We start from the raw sequence: 23,003 nt of genomic DNA on the forward strand, positions 1-23,003 counted from the left end.
TAATAATCTGATGGGGGATCCATTGTACCTATCTCTCTGTCTCTCTCTTGCAGCCTCTAAGATTCTCTCTTTGTCATTGAAAGTATGATGTGTCTTTTCGGATTCATCTTGCTTGGAATTATGATATGTCTTTTGGGATTCATCTTGCTTGGAACTCTCTGTACTTGTGTAACTTTTTGCTTTCCCATATTAGGGAAATTTTCTGTCATCATTTCTTCAAATAAATTTTCTAATCATTGCTGCTCACCTAGTCCTTCTGGCAGCCCTATTATACATATTTTACTTCATTTTGCATTGTCCAAAAGCTCCTTTAGGCTCTACTGCTCTTTATTTTTTTATCCAATTGCTGTTTAGATTGAGCTTGTTTCTGTACTTTATCTTCTAACTCACTACTTTAGTTCTCTGCTTCTTCTAGTCTACTGTTGAAGCCTTCCATGGTATTTTCAATTGTAGCTATATCACTTTTAATTTCTCCCTGATTTTTGCATAGGTTGTTGATTTTGTCATCCATCTGGTGTATGAACTGTATGAACATTACTCTGAATTCTTTTTCTGTCATGTTGCATGCTTCTGTTTCACTTATTTCCTTTCTTGATGAATAATCCTCTTTCCTCTGGGGATTGCTTCCCATTGTCTCCCCATTCTGACTATCACCAGAAGGTTTAAGTGTCTAGTTGCAGGGGCCTTGGGCTGTGTGCACTTGGGGCTTTGCATCCTGAGTGTCACTGAAGAGCTCTGACATCATGACATGTGGCTGCAGTGGGTTGGTGGGAGCCATGCTCACCCTGAGTCAAAGTCACTGGCGCTTAGAGTGGCCTCGTGTGTGCAACTAGAATCAAAGATCATGTCTGCACCATGCTGAAACAGAGCCCCCCACCCCCACCCCCGGAATGTTCCAAAAATCAAAGTTCCTAAGTGCATGTTAGGTGTCAGAGGCTCCCTGTGTCCATGCCAAAATCAAGTATCAGAGTCTCTGTTGCTTGGTGTGACCTTGTGCTGAGAATCAGGATTCTTGAGTGTGCATGAACCAAGAATTGGAGTCGCTGACTCTTATGGTGAATGCACTGGGAATGAGGGATCCCTGGCACATGCGATGAGAAACAGAGTCTAGTCACTGGTGCTCATTGCTGCCTCTTGCATGGAAAGTCAGGGTCCTCAATCTGCTTGGAAGACCAAGTTGCATAGTTGCACTGTGTTGACAGGAGGTCCACTCTTGCCCTGCATAAAACAGCCTTCCCTTTGCACTTGCCCTGAATCAAAGTCAGGTGGTGCTGCTGCCCATTGTGTGTGTGGGTTCTGGTCACACAGAGTGCACTGCATGAATCAAACTCCCCCTGTCCACGCACTGTGGCTCAAATTTAGTGCTGTCTCACTGTGTGGGCACAGGGTCTGGTCAAAGGAAACAAAATCCCTGAGTTTGTATGTCCAGGTTCAAATTCAGCACAGCCTCCTTGCTTGGGTGCGGGGTCTGATCATGGGAAATAAACTCCGTGCATTTGTGCCCAGTCTCAATTTCAGCACAGTCTCTCTGTGTAGATGCAGGGTCTGGTCGTGGAAAAAAAAAATTTCCAAGGTTGTGCACCTAGGCTCAAATTCAGGACAGCCTCCCTGCCTGGGCACTGAGCCTGGTTGCAGAAAACAGACTCCCCGAATTCACACATCCAGGTTCAAATTCAGCACAGCCTCCCTGTTTGGGTGTAGAAGTTCTGTTCTTCAAGATGCTGTGGTCTCTGTGCCACAGGAGTCCTCTCCGTAGTGTTTACAGTAGCAGCGGGGTTTTGCCGTCTAAGACTGCCCCAATTGACAGCCCCTTGGAAGACTTGCAGGATCTAGCTGTCCCTATTTCACTAACACACACACACACACACACACACACACACACACACACACAGGTACACACACTCCTCTATCACTCCCTCACTCCCTCACCCACTCAGACCTTCTTGAGGATAGCCATCTTTTCAGACTCCCACAATTCATTTTTTTCTAAACTCAGAGCATATGAGTTTTCATTTGCAACTATTCATTCAAGGCTTTATTGCAGGAGGGAGGTACAGACTTGAGGTGCCTACAGAGAGGATGGCATTGGAAGCAGTGCAGGGAAACATAAAAAAGCAGTAGTCAGGAATCCTACATTTGGTCGTTTGTATGCATCCAAACTGAAATGGCCATTTTTCCAGAGAGGAGGTACATGCTTCCAGCAGCCACAGGGCAACAAACAAACAAGTGCTAGCGAGAGTGTGGAGAAAAGTGGACCCTAGTAAACCTCTGGTGGGATTGTAGACTGGTACAGCCATTGTGGAAAACAGTGTGAATTTTCCTTTAAAAAAAATGGAACTGTCATTTGGCCCCATGATTCCATTTCCAGGAATATATCCTAAAAAAACATAAACACCAATCAGAAAGGATATATGCACCCCTATGTTCATAGCATCACAATTAATAATAGTTAGGATTTAGAAACAGCCCAAGTGTCCATTGGCAGATGACTGGATAACAAAAACTGTGGTACATTTACACAATGGAATACTACACAGCAGTAAAAATGAACAAACTCTTTCCATTTGCAACAGCATGGATGGACCTGGAGAGTATTATGCTAATCAAAATAAGCCAGATAGAAAAAGATAAGTATCACATGACCTACTCATATATAGAATCTAATAAACAAAATAAATAGGTGAACAAAATAGATTTCAGAGACAAAACCATGAACAGACTGATGAATTTCAGAGGAAAGATGGGGGTGGATAGTATGTATTGGGGGATAGAGATTAATTGGGGAATTGATATGAAAGAGAGTAGCATGGTAAAGGCTTAAGAGTGGCAGGTAGGGGGAGGAAGTGATTAATGGAGGTGGGGGGGGGGGGGGGAGAAGCAGACACCAGTAAAACTTTCAGCAATAAAGACAAATTTTTAAAATAAATAAATAAAATAAAAACTCTGGACCTGTCATCCAAGTAATTCTTTGTCAGCTGTGTAATAGTTTCTCTTTCTTCACAAAAAGTGATTAAAGACACAATTGCCTCTAACTTCCTATAGTTGCAACATTCATCTATAATAAATTACAAATCACAGGAAAACTACAAAGTTGATGCAGCTGAATGATAGCACTTTTAGATGTTACACAGATTTGTATTAAAAATAAGGTCATTATTTCATAAATCTTTGACTTGCTATAAAATGCTGACTGTTCATCAAATCTATTTACTTTGGGTGTAGAAGTTATATTTTAACTTCCTGGTTGATATTCCTTTGGGCATAAACATGGACCATGGGAAAGGGATCGGCCATTTGAAAAGAAGCCTGTGTGCCTCCAGGATGCCTAGGAAGTGGATTTCAGTTCTGCTGCTGCTGCAGCTGAGTTGCCACTTCAGCCCTGGGGGCTGTGGGAAGGTGCTGGTGTGGCCCACAGAATACAGCCATTGGATCAACATGAAGACAATCCTGGATGCACTTGTGCAGAGAGGTCATGAAGTGACTGTTCTGACATCTTCAGCTTCAATTCTTGTTGATCCCAATAAACCAACTGCTATTCAATTTGAGATTTTTCCTACATCTTTAACTAAAGATGATTTTGAGGATATTTTCATGCGGCTGATCTCTAAGTGGACCTATATGCCAAAATATACATTTTTTACTTATTTTTCACAACTGCAAGATATCATTTGGGAATATACTGATTTTGTTCAGATACTCTGTAAAGATGTAGTTTTGAACAAGAAACTTATGACCAAACTACAGGAAACAAAGTTTGATGTTGTTCTTGTAGACGCTGCTGGACCCTGTGGAGAGCTGCTGGCTGAGCTACTTAAAATACCTTTTGTGTACAGTATCCGCTTCTCTGTTGGCTATACAATTGAAAGGTACAGTGGAGGACTTCCTTTGCCTCCATCCTACGTACCTGTTATCTTGTCGGAATTAAGTGATCAAATGACATTCATGGAGCGAGTAAAAAATATGATGTACATACTTTATTTTGATTTCTGGTTCCAACCATTTACTGAGAAGTGGGATCAGCTTTGCAGCAAAGCACTAGGTAAGTCATGTCCTTACTTGGGATCATGATAAACTAACTTTGTTAGTGCTCTAAAAGGTGGGTTAGTATAAATATTAATTCAGATGAATTTGTCTTTAATAAGTACAAATAGAGGCCCGGTGCACGAAATTTATGCACGGGGGGAAAGGAGGGGTCCCTCCGCCCAGCCTGCACCCTCTCCAATCTGTGACCCTTTGAGGGATGTCTGACCACCCGCGTGGGATGTCTGACCACAGGCGGTTGGACATCCCTCTCACAGTCCAGGACTGCTGGCTCCCAACCACTCGACTGCCTCTGCCTAATTACCCCTAACTGCTTTTGCCTTCAAGCCTGATCACCCATAACCACCCCCCTGCCAGCCTGAGCCTAACTGCTCCCCAGCTGGCCCAATTGCCCCCAACTACCCTCCCCTGCTGGCCCAGTCACCTCTAACTACCCTCCCCAGATAGCCTGATTACCCACAACTGCCCTTCCCTGCAGGCCTGGTCCCCCACAACTGCCCTCCCCTACAGGCCTGGTCCCCCCAACTGCCCTCCCCTGCAGGCCTGGGTACCTCACAACTGTCCTCCCCTGCTGACTTTGTCTCCCCCAACTGCCTTCCTCTGTCAGCCTGGTTACACCTATCTGCTTTCTCTGTTTGCCTGATTGCCCCCAACTGCCCTCCCTTGCTGGCCTAGGCTCCCACTCTCCTCTGTCATTCTGATCACCTCTAACTGCCCACAACTGCCCTCCCCTGAAGGCCATCTTGTGGTAGCCATCCTGTGTCCACATCGGGCAGCCATCTTTGACCACATGGGTGAAGCCACCTTGTGTCTTGTACTATTTTATTACGTAAGATGATAAAATAATTTTATAAACTGATCTTTCATTCTCACAAATGTTATGAAAATGCTCAAATTATAAAGTCATTGAGAATTGCCTCCTCTTGTGTAGTTTACTTTGATTTAAACACTGAACTATTTTACCACATTACCTGAAGGGTTCTTTCACACTAGAGATAGAGAGTGCTCTGTCCCAGACTAAGGAACCTGTAATTTGAGGTTTCTAATGACTTCACATTCCTTCAGTAAGCACTTACAACTCATCTGCTTTGCCAGAACCTGCCGGCAATGAACAGTACCTGATTGAGGGGGTGAGGATGAGAAAAAAGAAAGACAAGAAAAGATGGGGTCGGGAGGACTGAGACTGAAGTCTGCAGTCCCGAGTTTATTTCTTAGCTCATTTTTATACAGCAAAAGCAGGGAGGTACAAGTTTATCTGCTGACCTTTAGGCTAAGTATTTACCCAGCACCACATCTTTGTTTCTGTACGTAAGCAGAGAATTGTTTCCTGATCTATACACAAGCAGCAGGTTAAACAGTATATGTTATTCTTTACAAAGGTCAGCAGTATTTTTACATTAACAAGATGAAAAACAAGTTGACAGCACGTTCTCACGAGAGCTATGGCTTTTGTCCTACCAGAGCCGTGTCCACCAAGAGACCCCTGCTTTCAGGGCAGCTCCGAGGAAAAGTCCCCTGTTTTCAGGGCAGCTCCCAACACTGCTTAAACACTAACCTGTTGTTGATGGGTGGACATGTAAGTCAGTAAACTACATTTTGTGAAAACTCTCCCTTCATTAAAAACAAAATGAGTCAAAATTAAGAGTAAACACATCTACTACCATACTTTATGAAAATATTATAGCTGTCATTTGTAAATGTTTTTCTTAATGCACAAATATTATTAGGCTCCTACATTGAACCAAATATAATTATAGTACCAGGAATTGAGCCATACTGTCAAAACCTGAGTTTTGGGGAGATCTACGATAAAGGGAAGAATAGCTTGCTAAATTGCAGAAACCAGACTAAATAATCTAGGGAAAAGTGTTTCCATTGATATGATAGATTTAATTGATTGAGGAACTGAAATCATTGTTTACATTTGCATCTATTACTTCTGCAGCTTTACAAAGTAAACAAATGCATGTTTAATTCTATAATGGCTTAGGTTTAATCCTATATAATAAAAGAGTAATATGTAAATTAGCCATCACTCCACGATAAAAAATGGCACGTCCATAGCAAATGCTGGAGGCATTGCCCTGGCAATGGGAGCCCAGTATCTGCTCCTTGGCCTCCGAGGGAGGGGCGGGGTCTCTGGCCAGAGAACTGGGAATGGCTATGCTGCAGGAGAAAAAGAGACCAGCTTCTGCACTCCGGCCAGCTGTGAGAAGAAAAGAACCTGAGGGGCCCTGAGCCCAGTGTCTGCACCAAGGCTGTGCGTGGGAAGGAAGGGACCTCTGGGGCCGCAGGCCCAGAGTCCAGAATCCGTGCCCCAGCCTGCCATGCTGTGGGAAGAAAGAGGCTGAGGGGTCTCGAGCCCAGCATCCATGCCCTGGCAGACCCTGTGCCAGAGGGAAGGAGCCTGTGGGGTGGCAATCCCAGAGTCCTAGCACCCAGAGTCCGCGCCTCAGCCTGCCTTGCAGTGGGAGGGAAAAGGCATGTGGGACCCCAAGCTCTGCATCCCCGTAGCAGTGGAGGAATCAGAAAAATGGATCTTTCCAGTTCCTAGGCTGACGGCACCCTATGGGTGCCAGAGTCCTCCACCTGCATCCCCCATTTCCAGCCCAGCAGACTGGAAGCTCCCTGCCAGCAGTCCAGACAGAACCAGCGTGGTGCCACGGGGGGTGAGGGTGTCTGGCAGACACGCTATGGACATCAAATCACTGCTGCAGAGGCCGCACCCCACACACACTCGCAAGTAGTATGGTCCAAGCGGACTACACCTGAGGCAAGGCTCACATGGCAGCTGATGCACAGCCAGGCAAGGAAGCAGACCTGAAAGCCCAAGCACCAGAGTACCTGAGCTGCAGGGCATCATGGGTCAAGGCCCTGAGGAGGCCCCAGGACAAGCATCTTCCCAGAGGCTGTGTGGAAGGAGGGCAAGAACCTCTGGCTAGAGGCTAGGTGAGGGATGCTGGCATCTTTGCAGGCCAAGACCAGGCTGAGAGACACCACCACCCCCAAAACCCAAGCACAAATTTCATGCACTGGGCCTCTAGTTTTCTATGATTGTGAATGTCCTGATGTGATGTTAGAGAAAAAAAACTTAAAATTTACATATATTGTTAATACCTATGAAAATCATAATATAAAACATCCTATCTTATAAAGAGGGAATATGCTAAATGATTCTCACACCATCAGAAATATGGTGTTACCCACAGCCAATAAGGAGGGAATATGCTAATTGACTGCTATGCCCTCAATGATGGTGGTGATCAGTTCCCTCAGCCCCAACAGGGCCCCCAGGCAGGCCCAGAGACTTTGTGCACCTGCCTTTGGAGTCCCCAGTCCTCTCAGCCCCCCAGCTGCACAGGGCTGGCCTGAGGCACAGACAAGCCTTGATGGCAGCTGCTCAGCTTCCCAGGGCTGCCCTAGACTAAGGTAATCAGGACAGGCCAAGGCTTGCCACAGGCCAACAGTGGCAGCAGCAGAGGTGTGACAGGGGGCCACATTCCTCAGATCTCGGAGTCACCTCCTGCCCCTGAGGGCTCCAGGACTGTGAAAGGGCATAGCTGGGCTGAAGGACCCCCTGACTAGTGCAAGAAAATTCATTAAAGACAAAATGAGTGTGTATATAGATATAGATATAGATATAGATATAGATATAGATATAGATATAGATATATAGATATAGATATATAGATATATAGATATATAGATATATAGATATATAGATATATAGATATATAGATATATAGATATATTAGAACAGGGTTCAGCAAAATCATTAGGCAACAGAGCCAAATATCAACAGTACAACAATTGAAATTTCTTTTGAGAGCCAAATATTTTAAACTTAAACTATATAATTAGGTACATGTTATTAACTTAATTAGGGAAGTCCTAAGCTGGCCTTTGCTAAAAACTCAAGGGGCCAAAGAGCTACATGTGGTTCACAAGCCACAATTTGCTGACCATTGCACTAGAGTATATTAAATAAATCCTAGAGGCCTGGTGCACCAATTTGTGCATGGGTGGGGTCCCTTGGTCTGATCAGAGATCAGGGCTGATTGGGGCCGGCTGGCTTGGGGGAGGAACCACAGGAGGTTGGCTGTGGGAGCAGACTGACCATCTGGCCAGCCGAGGGAATGGATTGTGGTAGGTTGGCTGACCATGGGAGATTGGCTGAGGGAGTGCACTGACCACCAAAGGGCAACCCCCTCATTGAGCATCTGCCCCATGGTAGTCAGTGCATGTTATAGGGACTGGCTAATTATTTTTTCCATTGACCAACAGGTCATAATGGTCACTTAGACTTTTTATTTAATTAAATTATTATCTGTGTACATATTTTAACATTGCCCACCCCCCTCCCATACATACCCTCTTACCCCTGAGTTTTGTGTCCATTGGTTGTACTTATATGCATGTATACAAGTCCTTCGGTTGATCTCTTATCTCCCCCAGATCTCCCTACCCTCCCTGCTGTAATTTGACAGTCTGCTTGTTATTTTACTGTCTCTATATCTATCTTTTGGTTTATCAGTTTATAATGTTCTTTATTATCCATAAATGAGTGAGGTCATGTGGTGTTTCTCTTTCATTGACTGGCTTATTTCACTCAGCATGATGTTCTCCAATTCCATCCAGGTTGCTGCAAATGATGAGAATTCCTTCTTTTTTATGGCAGCATAGTATTCCATTGTGTCGATGTACCATAGTTTTTTGATCCAATCATCTGCTGACAGGCACCTAGGCTGTTTCCAAATTCTAGCTATTGTAGATTGTGCTGCTATGAACATAGGGGTGCATATATCCTTTCTGATTGGTGTTTCTAGTTTCTTGGGATATATTCCTAGGAGTGGGATTACTGGGTCAAATGGGAGTTCCATTTTCAGTTTTTTGAGGAAACTCCACACTGTTCTCCACAGTGGTTGCACCAGTCTGCATTCCCACCAGCAGTGCATGAGGGTTCCTTTTTCTCCACAACCTCTCCAACACTTGTCATTTGTTGATTTGTTGATGTTGGCCATTCTGACAGGTGTGAGATGGTACCGCATTATTGTTTTGATTTGCAACTCTCGAATAATTAGTGACTTTGAGCATGTTTTCATGTGCCTTTTGGCTTTCCATCTGTCTTCTTTTGAGAATATTCTATTTAGGTCGATTGCCCATTTTTTAATTGGATCATTCATCTTCCTTTTATTTAGTTGTATAAGCTGTCTGTAGATGTTGGAGATTAAACCTTTATCAGTGGTATTATTTGCAAATATGTTCTCCCACACAGTGGGCTTTCTTGTTGTTTTGTTGATGGTTTCTTTTGCTGTAAAAAAGCTTTTTATTTTGATGTAGTCCCATTTGTATATTTTCTATTTACTTCCATTGCCCTAGGGGCAGTATCAATGAAGAAGTTCTTTTGGCATATGTCTGAGATTTTGCTGCCCCTGGATGCTTCTAGTATTTTTATGGTTTCCAGTCTAATGTTTAAGTCCTGTATCCATTTTGAGCTTATTTTTGTGTATGGTGTAAGTTGGTGATCTAGTTTCATTCTTTTGCATGTATCTATCCAATTTTCCCAACACCATTTATTGAAGAGACTGTCTTGACTCCATTGTATATTCGTGCCTCCTTTGTCAAATATTAATTGAGCATAGTGATTTGGGTTGATATCTGGGTTCTCAATTCTATTGCATTGATCTATATGTCTGTTCTTGTGCCAGTACCAGGCTGTTTTGAGAACAGTGGCTTTATAATACAGCTTGAAGTCTGGTATTGAGATCCCTCCTACTTTACTCTTCTTTCTCAGGATTACTGTGGCTATTCGGGGTATTCTGTTGTTCCAAATGAACTTTTGGAGAGTTTTTTCTAGGTCAGTGAAATATGCCATTGGTATTTTAATTGGGAGTGCATTGAACCTATAGATTGCTTTGGGAAGTATGGACATTTTGATAATGTTGATTCTACCAATCCATGAACATGGTATGGTCTTCCATCTGTTTACATCTTCCTCTATCTCTTTTTTCAGTGTCGTGTAGTTTTTGGCAAATAGGTCCTTTACTACCTTAGTTAAATTTATTCCTAGATATCTTAATTTTTTTGGTGCGATGGTAAATGGAATTGCGTCTTTAGTCTCTGTTTCTGTAATTTCACTGTTGGTGTATAGAAATGCCATGGATTTCTTGGCATTAATTTTGTATCCTGCTACATTGCCAAATTCATTTATTAAGTCAATTAGTTTTTTAATGAGTCTTTGGGTTTTTTTATGTACAATATCATGTCATCTGCAAATACGGATAACTTTACTTCTTCTTTTCCAATTTGGATCCCTTTTATTTCCTCTTCTTGTCTAATTGCAATGGCTAGTACTTCCAGTACTATGTCAAACAGGACTGGTGATAGTGAGCATCCCTGTCTTGTTCTTGTTCTTAGAGGGAATGGTTTTAGTTTTTGTCCATTGAGTATGATGTTGGATGTGGGTTTATCATATATAGCTTTTATTATGTTGAGGTATGATCCTTGTACTCCCACCTTGTTGAGAGTTTTATCAGGAAAGGGTGTTGGATTTTATCAAATGCTTTTTCTGCATCAATTGATATGACTATACGATTTTTATCTTTCATTTTGTTTATGTGATGTATCACGTTTATTGATTTGCGGGTATTGTACCATCTTTGCATTCCTGGAATAAATCCTACTTCGTCATGGTGTATGATCTTTGTGATGTTCTTCTGGAGTCGATTTGCTAGAATTTTGTTGAGTATTTTGGCATCTATGTTCATGAGGGATATTGGCCTGTAATTCTCTTTCATTGAGTTGTCTTTATCTGGTTTTGGTATTAGGGTGGCTTCATAGAAGGAGTTTGAAAGTGTTCTTTCCTCTTGAATTTTTTGGAATAGTCTGAGGAGGATAGGTTTTAGTTCTTCCTTGAATGTTTGGTAAAACTCTCCTGTAAAGCCATCTGGCCCTGGGCTTTTGTTTGCTGGAAGCTTTTTGATGACTTTTTTAATTTCTTCCCAAGTCATTGGTCTATTGAGATTTTTAGATTCTTCCTGATTGAGTTTTGGAAGTTTGTATTTTTCCAGGAATATGTACATTTCCTCCAGGTTGTTCAGTTTGTTGGAATAGAGTTGTTGGTAGTATTTTGTAACAATCCTTTGTATTTCGGCGGGGTCTGTTGTTATTTCACCTCTTTCATTTCTGATTTTGTTTATTTGAGTCCTCTCCCTTTGTTTATTGGTTAGCCTCGCTAGAGGTTCATCTATCTTGTTTATCCTTTCAAAGAACCTGCTCTTGGTTTTGTTGATCTTATGTATTGTTTCTTTGGTCTCTAGGTTGTTTATCTCCACTCTGATTTTTGTTATTTCCTTCCTTCTGCTTACACTGGGTTTTTCTTATTGCTGTTTTTCTAACTCTTTGAGTTGTAGAGTTAGATAATTTGTTACCATTTTTTAATGTTTTTTGCAATAGGCTTGTAGGGATATGAACTTCCCTCTCAAAACTGCTTTTGCTGTGTCCCATAGATTTTGGATTGTTGTGTTTTCATTGTCATTTTTTCCAGGATGTTTTTAATTTCTTCCTTGATTTCTCTGGTAACCCAGTCCTTGTTTAATAACATGCTGTTTAGTCTCCATGTGTTTGATTTCTTTGGATTATTTTTATTGTAGTTAATTTCCAGTTTTATGCCATTATGATCTGAGAAGATGCTTGATATGATTTCTAGCTTCTTGAACTTGAAGAGACTTTGCCTATGTCCCAAAATGTGGTCTATCTTTGAGAATGTCCCATGTGCACTTGAGAAGAATGTATATTCTGTGGCTTTGGGGTGGAATGTTCTGAAGATGTGGATTAATTCCATCTGGTCTAGTGAGTCATTTAGGATTGATATTTCTTTGCTGATTTTTTGTTTAGATGATTTGTCCAAGAGTGACAGTGGAGTATTAAAATATCCTACTATGATTGTGTTGCTATTAATCTCTCCCTTAATGTCCTCCAGCAGTTTTTTGTTTTTTTTTATGTATTTGTGTGCTCCCATATTGGGTGCATATATATTTACCAGGGTTATTTCTTCTTGTTGGATTGCTCCTTATAGTATTATGAAGTGGCCTTAATTATCTCTTGTTATGTCCTTCACTTTGAGATCTAATTTGTCAGATATAAGTATTTCTACACCAGCTTTTTTTTTTTTTTTTTTCATTTCCATTCGCCTGGAAAACCTTTTTCCATCCCTTCACCCTCAGTCTGTGTGCGTCTTTTTTTCTGAAGTGGGTTTCTTGTAGACAACAGATATATGGGTCTTGTTTTCTTATCCAATCTGTTACCCTATGTCTTTTGATTGGAGAATTTAATCCATTTACATTTAAAGATATTATTGATAGGTACTCATTTCATGCCATTTTTATTCTATACCCCTGTGTTCCTTCTTCACTTCCTATTTTTTTATTTTTACAGTAGACCCTTTAGCATTTCTTGCATTGCTGGTTTGGTGGAGATAAATTCCTTTAGACTTTTTTTGTCTGTCAAGCTCCTGATTACACCTTCTATTTTGATTGATAGCCTTGCTGGTTACAGTATTCTTGGACTCAGATTCTTCCTTTGCATGACTTTGTATATTTCATGCCATTAACTTCTGCCCTGATGAGTTTCTGTTGAGAAGTCAGTTGCTTGTCTGATAAGGGTTCCTTTATATGTAACTTTCTGTCTCTCTCTCGCTGCTTTTAAGATTCTTACTTTGTCATTGGTGTTTGCCAATTTAACTATAATATGCCTTGGCGTCGGTCTTCTGGGATTCATTTTTCTTGGGACTCTGTGAGCATCTTGGATTTGTGTGGGTTTTTTCTTCTCTATCTCAGGAAAGTTTTCTGTCATTATTTCTTGAAATACATTTTCCATGTATTCCTCATTTTCCTTTCCTTCTGGAACCCTATTATTCTAATATTGTTTTGTTTTGTCCCAAAGTTCCCTTAGGCTCTCCTCCTGGTTTTTAATTTTTTTTTCCAGAAGCTGCTCTAATTGGGTATTTTTTTCCATCTTGTCGTCTAGCTCATTGATATGGTTCTCTGCTTCTTCTAGTCTACTCTTGATGCTTTCTATTGAGTTCTGCATAGTAGCGATACAATTTTTCATTTCATCTTGGTTCATCTTTATTTCCTCTTGGTTCTTCTTCAATTCCACTTGGTTCTTCTTCATTTCCTCTTGTTTCTTATTCACATCAAATTTCTCTTCCATTATTTTTAGCCATCCTACCATCATTACTCTGAGTTCTTGCTCTGGTAGGTTGCTTGCCCCTAACACGTTTACTTCCTTTTCTGGTGATGCCTGCTTTTCTTTCATGTGCAGGCTATTTCTTTGTCTCCCCATGGTCTCTCTTTTCAGGATGTCTGGTTATGTGGTATTCCTTCTCCTGTGTTGCTTTAAAGACACAAAATACAACCTACCTGGTACAACACAAAAGGCACTTAACAGGAATGTATTTGTGATATTAATAACTTCTAATAAAGGTGACCACTAGATAAAGGCAAATTAGGGGATAGGAGAGAAGGAAGAAAGGAAAAAAAAAAAATAAATAAATAAAAAAGAAGAGGGATAAATAAAGAGATAGAAAAAGAGAAATAGAGAGATAGAGATAGAGATAGAGATGAGAGATGAGAGAGAGAGAGAGAGAGAGAGAGAGAGAGAGAGAGAGGAAGCAGACTAAGAGAGAAAGGGGAAACAAACTGTATATATATATATATATATATATATATATATATATATATATATGTAGAGAATATTCCCCTAGGACAACCACTAATCCCCACAAATGCCAGCAACAATACTTGGAGATTAATACAAACTACAGTATCCACTATTATTAAGTAAGGCTATGATATACAGAAGTCAAAACAAACAAAAACAAAGGATTTTAAAAAATACAAAGCAACAATAACAACACAAGAATAAGCATAACAATTTCACTAAAAAGCATAAAAATTCACTATAATCACCATTCATGTAAAGAACAACAAAAGGATAGAGAGAACAGTTTTTTTGGGTTTTTTTTAACTAGTTAATATAGTGAAGAGAGTGGTATTTATACACTTGGAGCAGGGTGTTGGAAATTAGGTCTATAAGTATGGTGAGAGTTTTAGCAGGGGGTATACAGAAAGATTAGGGGGAAACCTAAAGCCGGAAAGGGATAAGATAAACAGGAGACGAAAAGGGTAAAGGTTAGTAAGAGAGTGATGGTGTAAAGGTCGAGTTGAGATAGGGTTGAACAATGCTATAGTAGAGATTAAAATAGAATGAAGACTAAATCCAATGTAAAATAAAGAGAAATTAAAATGGTACTGGAGAAAAAAAAAGAAGAAAAAGAAAACAAAAAATTCAAAATAGCAGTAGTAATAATGATGATTAAGATTGAAAAATGTAATAATAGAAAAGGTAAAATCAAGTAAGGAAAAAAGAAAAAAATTTGTTTCTTAAGTAAAAGATGTAAAAAATGAAAACAAAATAAAAGATGTAAAAAATGAAAATAAAATAAAGAATAGTAAAATTAGCATAAAAATGTCCAGTAGTGGTCATTCACTTCCTCTGTCATTCTATTTGGCATGCCTGATTCTTGGTCCAGACAGTATTGCAGTTCCCAGCAATCCACTGCAGCTCAGTTTTATAAGGTAGTCCTTAATTTTAAGTAGGCTATCTCTTAGTTATTTGTGTCCATTTATTTTTAATTAATTAAAAGTTAAAAAAAAAAAAAAAAAAAAAGGCAGTTTGTAGTTCAGCCCCTAGGTGGCAGTGTTTCTGATTTGAACTCCCAGTCTTTTGGCTGCTCTAGCCTTCTTTCTCTATGGCTCTATGCTTTATTCTAGTAGGTTTACAGACTATCTCTCTGGCTCCGAACCCCCATTTCCAGGAAGGAAATTTCCCCCTGCAGTCTGCCAGGATATGTCCAACTGGGCAGTCCTTCCCTAGTACTCAGAGGCAAGGGGGTGAAGGGGATTAGGTGCAGGGTGAGTCTGCACCAAGGTGTCCAGATGTTCCGTCCTTGTCGGGACAGTCCTGATTCTTAACAATTTGTCCCGTGTCCCTTGGCGTTTTAAAAAACTCCCGATTTGGGGGAAGATTACGCCAAACCCAGCACTGGATCTAGCAGCGCAGGGTTCTCTCTGCAGCCGTAGCCTTCTTTTGGCGCAGCTCGGTACGGGAGCCACTCGGGCGCTCCGCAGCTACAGTCACAGCAGGGCCTCGCTCGGCAGCCACAGACTTCTTTCAGCGCAGCTTGGCGCGGGGGCCTCTCGGACCCAGACCCCTCACATTTTGCCTGCAAACTCTGACCTTTCCGTGGATGATATAAGAACTCCCTTGAATCCACGTATTTGCGCCTTTTGAGGCGTCACAGCTGCTTGATGGTCTCTTCCTCTGTGGGTTTTCCAGGCCTCAGAGAAGATCCTCCTTTCTTGGTAAGATGGCAAAGCCTTCCCTCTGAGCCCATAGCTCAGTGCGAGGTCTCCGCCTCCGCAGTGCTGATTGCTTGGTCAGGAAATCCTGTCCTGCGGACCCTTCCTTACCTTCCTTTAGAGTTCTGCTAACCCTTAGCCGCCGAACAATATTCCCTGAGCGACTCAGACGCTGCTTCTATCTGTTCTGGGGCCAGGGTCAGAACAAGTCCGTCTGTTCGGCCGCCATCTTGTCCTCCCTACCAGTCACTTAGACTTTAATCTATAGATGGTTGTACTATCAAACCAGAGACATTCTAAACATCTTTGGCTGCATTGTTCCAAGATTTATTTTTTTTTTAAGAAAACAAAATGGTATATTCACATTACAATATTCTTATTTTCTCTACTTTTTTTTTCTTTTTCCCTTTCAGGAAGACCCATTACATTGTTTGAGTTAATGGGGAAAGCTGAAATGTGGCTTATTAGAACCTATTGGGATTTTGAATTCCCTCACCCACTCTTGCCAAATTTTGAATTTGTTGGAGGCCTCCATTGCAAACCTGCTAAGCCTCTGCCTAAGGTAAAACTATTCCTGTTTATTCTTCTTTGCATTTTCAGGAGGAATGATTCTGTGTTCTTCATTCATAAAGTCTGATCACACTGAGAGACATATGGGACTATGGATAAAGTGACCTGTCAATTAGAAAATCATATATTTTATATTATTTCAAGAATTTGAATGTGACTCTCATTACAAAATAAAGAACTATACTTGGGAGACTTTGGAAATAGGGTCAGTTAAATTAAGGCCTTCATTATTCAACACATAAAAAATATCAGCCATTCATTCAAAAACTAATTTTAAAGTGACTAGCAAAGTGCAAGAATAAGGAGTGGATATACAGAGGATCTGTGTAGATACCATTTTTTGCTCCCACACACCAGATGTTTTACTTGGAAAGAGATCATATAAGCAAGTAACAAAAACAGTGTAAAAATACTATAATAAAGAAAAAGCATAATACTACAATAATGCTGGAGAGTGTCCCACGGGAGTGAATCCTATATCTCAGGAATGACAATAACAATCTGGTGTAAGTTAGCATGAGACATTCCTTGTTATTGTCCTCCTTCAACAACAAAAATTTGTTATCCATCCACAAACAAAAGTATTTCTACTGTGAAAGTAGTAAGCATAAGTGGGTGATTGCTAATTCAAATACAAGAACAACAATGCAAAACTCCAAAGTACATGGAAAATCAAGGAAACATTAGGTCACCAAAGTTTACAATAATCCTCCAGCAAAAAAAAAATACAGACATGGAGATATATGATTTACCCAATAAAAAAGTTAAAATAGCTGTGCTAAGGAAACTTGGTGATCTACAAGATAACAGAATCTTGTGCACTATTGGTGGGAATGTAAAGCTAGTGCAACCACTATGAAAAACAGTATGGAGCTTTTTAAAGAAGTTAAATACAGCTGCCATATGATCCACAAATCCACTTCAGGGTATATTTCCAAAAGTAAGACACAGGGAAGCAGACAAAATGCAGAGACAAAGAAACATGTCACAAATGAAAGAAATGGAGGAAAGCAACTACTGGATATAGAGTTTAAAACCACCATTATAAGGTTACTCAAGAATCTTCTAGAAACCACTGTTAAATTTAGCAAGACCCTCCAGGATATGAAAAAGGAACAACAAGAATTTAAGCATACACTGAGTGGAATAAAGAACAATATACAGAGATCCAACAGCAGACTAGAGGATCCCAAGGATCAAGTCAAAGATCTGAAATACAAAGAAGCTAAAAAACACTGAACCAGAAAAAAAAAAAAAAATCCAAAAATATGAAGGTAGTGTAAGGAGCCTCTGGGACAACTTCAAGCATACCAACATCCAAATTATGGGGATGTTGAGGAGAGAGCAAGATACTGAAAACCTATTTAAAGAAGTACTGATAGAAAACTTCCTTCACCTGGTTAAAAAAAAAATAGACTTATAAGTCCAGGAATTGCAGAGAACCTCAAACAAAAGGAATCCAAGGAGAACCACACCAAGACACATCATAATTAAAATGCCAAGAGCAAAAGATAAAGAGAGAATATTAAAAGCAGCAAGAGAAAAACAGTTAGGGAGCACCCATACAACTATCAGCTGATTTCTCAAGAGAAACCATGCAGGCCAGATGGGAATGGCAAGAAATATTCAAAGTGTTAAATAGCAAGAACCTACAACCAAGATTACTCTACCCAGCAAAGCTATCATTCATAACTGAAAGTCAGATAAAGAGCTACACAGATAAGAAAAAAGTTAAAGGAGTTAATCACTGCCAAACCAGTACTATATGAATTGCTGAAAGGTATTCTTTAAGAAAAGGAAAAGAAGAAAAAAGTAAAGACAAAAATTATGAACAACAAATACATATCTATCAAGTGAATCTAAAAGTCAAGTGAACTAAAAATCTGAGAAACAGAATAAACTGGTGAATATAATAGAATAAGGGGCATAGAATGGGAGGGGATTGATAATTCTCAGGGAGAAGGGGTGTCTGTGTAGGGGGTACAGGAAGAGACTGGACAAAAATCATGCACCTATGGATGAGGACAGCAGGGGGGTGGGAGGAGGAGATGAGGACAAAGGATGGGGTGGGGACCAGATGGAGGGGAGCTATGGGGGGAGAGGAGAAACAATTGTAATAATCTGAACAATAAAGATTAAGATTTTAAAAATCAATTAAAATACATTAAAAAAAGAAGAAGAATCAGGGGCATAGAAAGCAAGTGGACTGACAATTGTCTGCAGGGCAAAAGGGTGTGGGGGTGTGGGAAGAGATTGGACAAAAATCGTACACCTATGGATGAGGACAGTGGGGGACGTAAGGGAAAAGTGTGGTGTGGGAACCGGGTGGAGGGGAGCTATGAGGGACAAAAAGAGGAACAACTGTAAAAATCTAAACAATAAAGATTAATTTTTTTTAAAAAAGGTAAAATCAAACAAAGGGCCATCTATGTATAAAAATATATAATATTTAAAGTGTCCCCTCCAGGTTTTGACTGGGAGTTCGATTGCTCACTATGATGTGTGCTGACCACCAGGTGGGAGCGCAGAATGAAGGAAGGCCCCGGCCAGCAGTTGAAAGGTCCTGATCAGCCCTGATCACCTGCAAGGCCTGGAAACCCTACCCATGAACGAATGTCGTGCACTGGGCATCTAGTTGATAGATAAATCAATAATCAATACACACAACGGTGTATAATGTGTTATGTGCTGTGAGTCAGCTATGACTCCTGAGGATTTTAAGAATGAGTGATGTCCACAAAATCCGACTTTTAACAGTCTTCTTAACTCTTTTAGACTCATGCCTATGGCTTCTTTTATGAATTTAATCCATCTCATATTTGATCATCCTCTTTCCTGCTGCCTCCTATTTTCCCAGCATTATCTTTTTCAAAGAACCCTGAAAAATGAAAGTATCAGTTTTGTGATTTTTACCTCCTGCAATATTTCAGGATTCATTTGCTCTAGGTCTCACTTGTCTCTCTGGTGGCTCAGAGTATCTGCAGATGAACATTACTAAGCCTTAAAACTGAAGGAAATTCTAACACTTGCTATAACATAGATGAATCTTAAGGACATTTTGCTAAGTGAAATAGGCCACAGACAAAAAGGCAAATACTGCATGATTCCACTTAGGTAAGGGATTTAGACTAGTCAAATTCATAGACACAGAAAGAAGAATGATAGTTGTCAGGGACTATTAAAATGGGAAATGGAGAATTACAATTTCAGAAATATATAGTAAAAATTTACATGATGAAAAAGTTCAGGAGATGGGTTATACAACAATAAGAATATATATTTATACTACTTAAATGTACACTTCAAAATGGTTAATATGGTAAGTATATAATATGTATTTTAACACAATTTAAAATAACAAGAACCACACTTACAACTCCTTATAATACTTAATTTTCTCTTTGGATATTTGTAGCAATCCTTTCAATGGTGTTCACTATGCTACTGTCTTTTGTAATGGAAAAAAATTCTTCCTTCACAGGAAATGGAAGAGTTTGCCCAGAGCTCTGGAGAAAATGGTATTGTGGTGTTTACCCTGGGGTCGATGGTCACTAACATGACAGAAGAAAGAGCCAATGTGATTGCATCAGCACTTGCCCAGCTTCCACAAAAGGTCAGATGAACTACCTTAGAGCAGAAAACTGATGAGTGTGTTAAACTCTGTAATGGGTCTGATTAAGAAATGTCTACATGAAAGGTAAAGTATTAGGATAGCTTCAATTATCTCAGGTAACAATGTGAAAAAAAATACACATGTCAGGTGCTAACGTAGTATAGAGGATGTTTTTGATAGACAATAACTGTGGCATTAATATTCTCGTTACAAAGAAATATATTCTGAAACTACAGTGTAAAGTTTGGTTTGATAATGTATTATAGGGCAGGAACAGATATCACCAAATCCTATCCTGTGATTTGCTTCATTTCCTTGCAGGATTCCTAGAATACTGTACACACTACCAACGTTCTCAGAATGGACTTAAATTTTAACATAAAACAGAGAATGATAACAGTCTGAAGGGCATCATACAATTTAGACTTGCCAGGTAATCCAGGCCTCTGCTACTTTCCCTGGATTTTGAATTACGCCTATACAGTGTTGCAAGATTATATTTAGAGTAAGGATATTCAGGGCTCATCAAGTTGTATTGAGGTATCTAAGCCATGATTTATAGAAAGAGAAAAGCTGGTGTGCACAAAGGAGAGAGAACCCCCCTGGTGGACTGGGCCCTGCTAAATTCTGAAACAGGAAGACATTAAAGAAAGGGTGGAGGTGGGTCCAGCCCTCAAGGTGACCCAGTGTTTTATAATATGTGGCCTCAAAACAACCCATCAGAATAATGACTTCTGATGAAATACAAGGAGGAGGAGGAGGAGATAAAAGAGTCAACCAGAAGCAAGCTTAGTGTGGCCCAGTTTCAGATGCTTTTCCTTCTCCATAAATTATAGTAGTGAATTTTTCTAATACATAAAATATGCTTAAACTCTCTGAATAATTGTGAACTACTTTTATTTCCTTAGTTAATGTAGCTTCCTTCTTATCACCCATGCAAATTTGCTGAGAGCTTGAAGTAACTTTAACACTCACATAGAAAAGAGATGTTAAACACTTATAAACTAGAATCCAGTTCACCGGTAAACTTATAAATTGCTTGGCTATTTATAATTAATTAAGTGTATTAACTAATGTTGTCAGTGTTTTGAAATTTTAACAGTCAGATGAATTAAATTTACCATTATAATCATATGTGATCTTTCAACAGGTAAACTATTATTTATAAAGTGCCCATGGATTTTCCTTTCTATATTTTACTAAAATGTTCAACCCTAGCTAGAATGATAATACTGGATTTGGGTAAAAATTACCACTTGGAAGTGGGGATGAATAAGTAGAAAAATAAAACGTGCTAAACATACTCATCAAGCAGACATTATCTATTATTATTATTAATAAATTGTTAAATATGAGAATAATTTAATTCTTATAAATAGCTGTTTGCATTGATTTTTGCAAAGCAAATGATGTAAAGCTCTAAGATAATTTATGAAATTAGTAAGTATAAGTATACCTCTTCTTCATCATTCAAAAATAAATAAACAGGTTAATATTAAATCTAGAAGATGACAGCTAGAATAATAAATAAAATAAATGTGTAGACTATATTAATTAGCTGTGTTTTGCACTACAATTATATGACTACCTAAAAAATTTTATATGCTTGAATTGGTGATTCACAATTTCATTGATCTAACCCCAAAGTGTGAAATATCCTGATTGAATATAAAAATAAGTAACCCACAATATGAGTACCTATACCTCTTATAGCAGTAGGTTTTATTGGTTCTCATTATCAACATGTCTTGTCCTCATTTCCTTACCTGTAATATGTCAGGGGTTTAACTAGATGTATCTTAACCTATTTAGAATTCTAAAATGATATAACTCTGCAGTTTGACTCAAGTAACGCATTACTCTCTTTACCCTAACAGGTTATATGGAGATATGATGGCAAAAAACCAGATACCTTAGGGCCAAATACCCGGCTCTATAAATGGATCCCCCAGAATGACCTTCTTGGTAAGATTCTGGAAAACCCCGAAATCAGAATCAAGTCAACCTGAATGATAAAACAGTTCACTACGATAGAAATGTATTGCACATTTCTTATTGAAAACCTCAAAAATAAAAATGAACTTCCCAATATTTCTTTCCCAGGCTTAGGGGGAAAGGATAAGCTATAACAGTTGGCATATTATGTTACACAGCCATGTTCCTTATGGCCACAAACAAAAGATCTTTATTTCATGTGTAATTCCTCTCCAAGAGAATATCTCAACACTTCCTGATTGTCATTCTGCCTCCTAATACTCTACTTACAATAATAGTTTAATCCAAGCTAAAGGTGTACAGGTGCAGCTGAAAAATATCAGCTTCTGTTTTATTATCAGTGAGTCTCCATTATTCATTGGGGAAATTTTGATTTCTCTTTCTGGAGTAATAACATATTTCATTATAATGTATAGCTTTTCCTTCCTCTGATTCATGTGCCACCACAATCCCATTGTCTGCTGCCTTGTCATCACACTCTGACTTCACTATTTTATAATAGAATATATTTCAGCATGCACCACCACTTTTTTTTTTTTTTGGCATACACTATATATATTTTATTGATTTTTTACAAAGAGGAAGAGAGAGAGATAGAGAGCTAGAAACGTCAATGAGAGAGAAACATCAACCAGCTGCCTCTTGCACACCCCCTACTGGGGATCTGCCCGCAACCAACCCTGACCTGAATCGAACCTGGGACCTTTCAGTCCGCAGACCGACGCTCTACACTTTTCCAAACCGGTTTCGGCTGGCATACACTTTTTAAATCCAAAGTATTCTCTTTCAATGTGTCCACTGGCAACTTCCATTCATTTCAAGTCAAAAGAAACACACCTATCTTCTATGTAAGCCTTCCCTGTCCCTCGAGCAGAGAGAGGTGCCTCACCCTATGAGTTCTGAAAGACATTTTAATACAATCTGATGTGTAGATCAATCTGTAACTAAACACATAGCCTCTGTCAGTGCCTTTATTGCACAACTCTCATTTTATTTCTAAGATTCATAATTTTCTGAAATTCACCCAATCCTAGGTCATCCAAAAACCAAAGCCTTTATAACACATGGTGGAACCAATGGCATCTATGAGGCCATCTACCATGGCATCCCTATGGTGGGCCTCCCAATGTTTGCGGATCAACCTGATAACATTGCTCACATGAAGACCAAGGGAGCAGCTGTCAGATTGGACTTCCACACTATTTCAAGTATAGATTTGCTCAATGCATTGAAGACTGTCATTAATGACCCTTCGTAAGTATCTATTTTTATACTCCTTTTATAGGTAGTATTTATACATAGATTATTTTGTCAATAATATATCACATTTTTAAGAGATTCATTTTGACATCATTAACATG

The 23,003-nt window shown here is 39.5% G+C and overlaps 1 protein-coding gene across 6 annotated transcripts in view; it reads left to right on the forward strand.

Annotated features, from left to right (window-relative positions):
- The window catches only part of LOC311625609 (UDP-glucuronosyltransferase 2B31-like), a gene marked incomplete at its 5' end in the record, with an annotated part of 175,748 nt that overhangs the window by 85,524 nt on the left and 67,221 nt on the right, over positions 1–23,003 (forward strand). For 2 of the 6 annotated variants that reach the window (XM_084890106.1, XM_084890116.1), the window contains 5 exons: positions 3,283–4,039; positions 15,878–16,026; positions 19,516–19,647; positions 21,525–21,612; positions 22,677–22,896. In XM_084890106.1, the coding sequence (XP_084746232.1) occupies positions 3,322–4,039; positions 15,878–16,026; positions 19,516–19,647; positions 21,525–21,612; positions 22,677–22,896 (1,307 nt within the window). Of the gene's footprint in view, positions 1–3,263; positions 4,040–15,877; positions 16,027–19,515; positions 19,648–21,524; positions 21,613–22,676; positions 22,897–23,003 lie in introns of those variants that run through there. The other 4 variants (XM_084890107.1, XM_084890109.1, XM_084890115.1 and 1 more) reach the window with 4 other exon arrangements.

Source organism: Pipistrellus hanaki, assembly GCF_964339955.1.
Source record: "Pipistrellus hanaki genome assembly, chromosome: 1".
In the NCBI taxonomy this organism is placed as follows: Eukaryota; Metazoa; Chordata; class Mammalia; order Chiroptera; family Vespertilionidae; genus Pipistrellus; species Pipistrellus hanaki.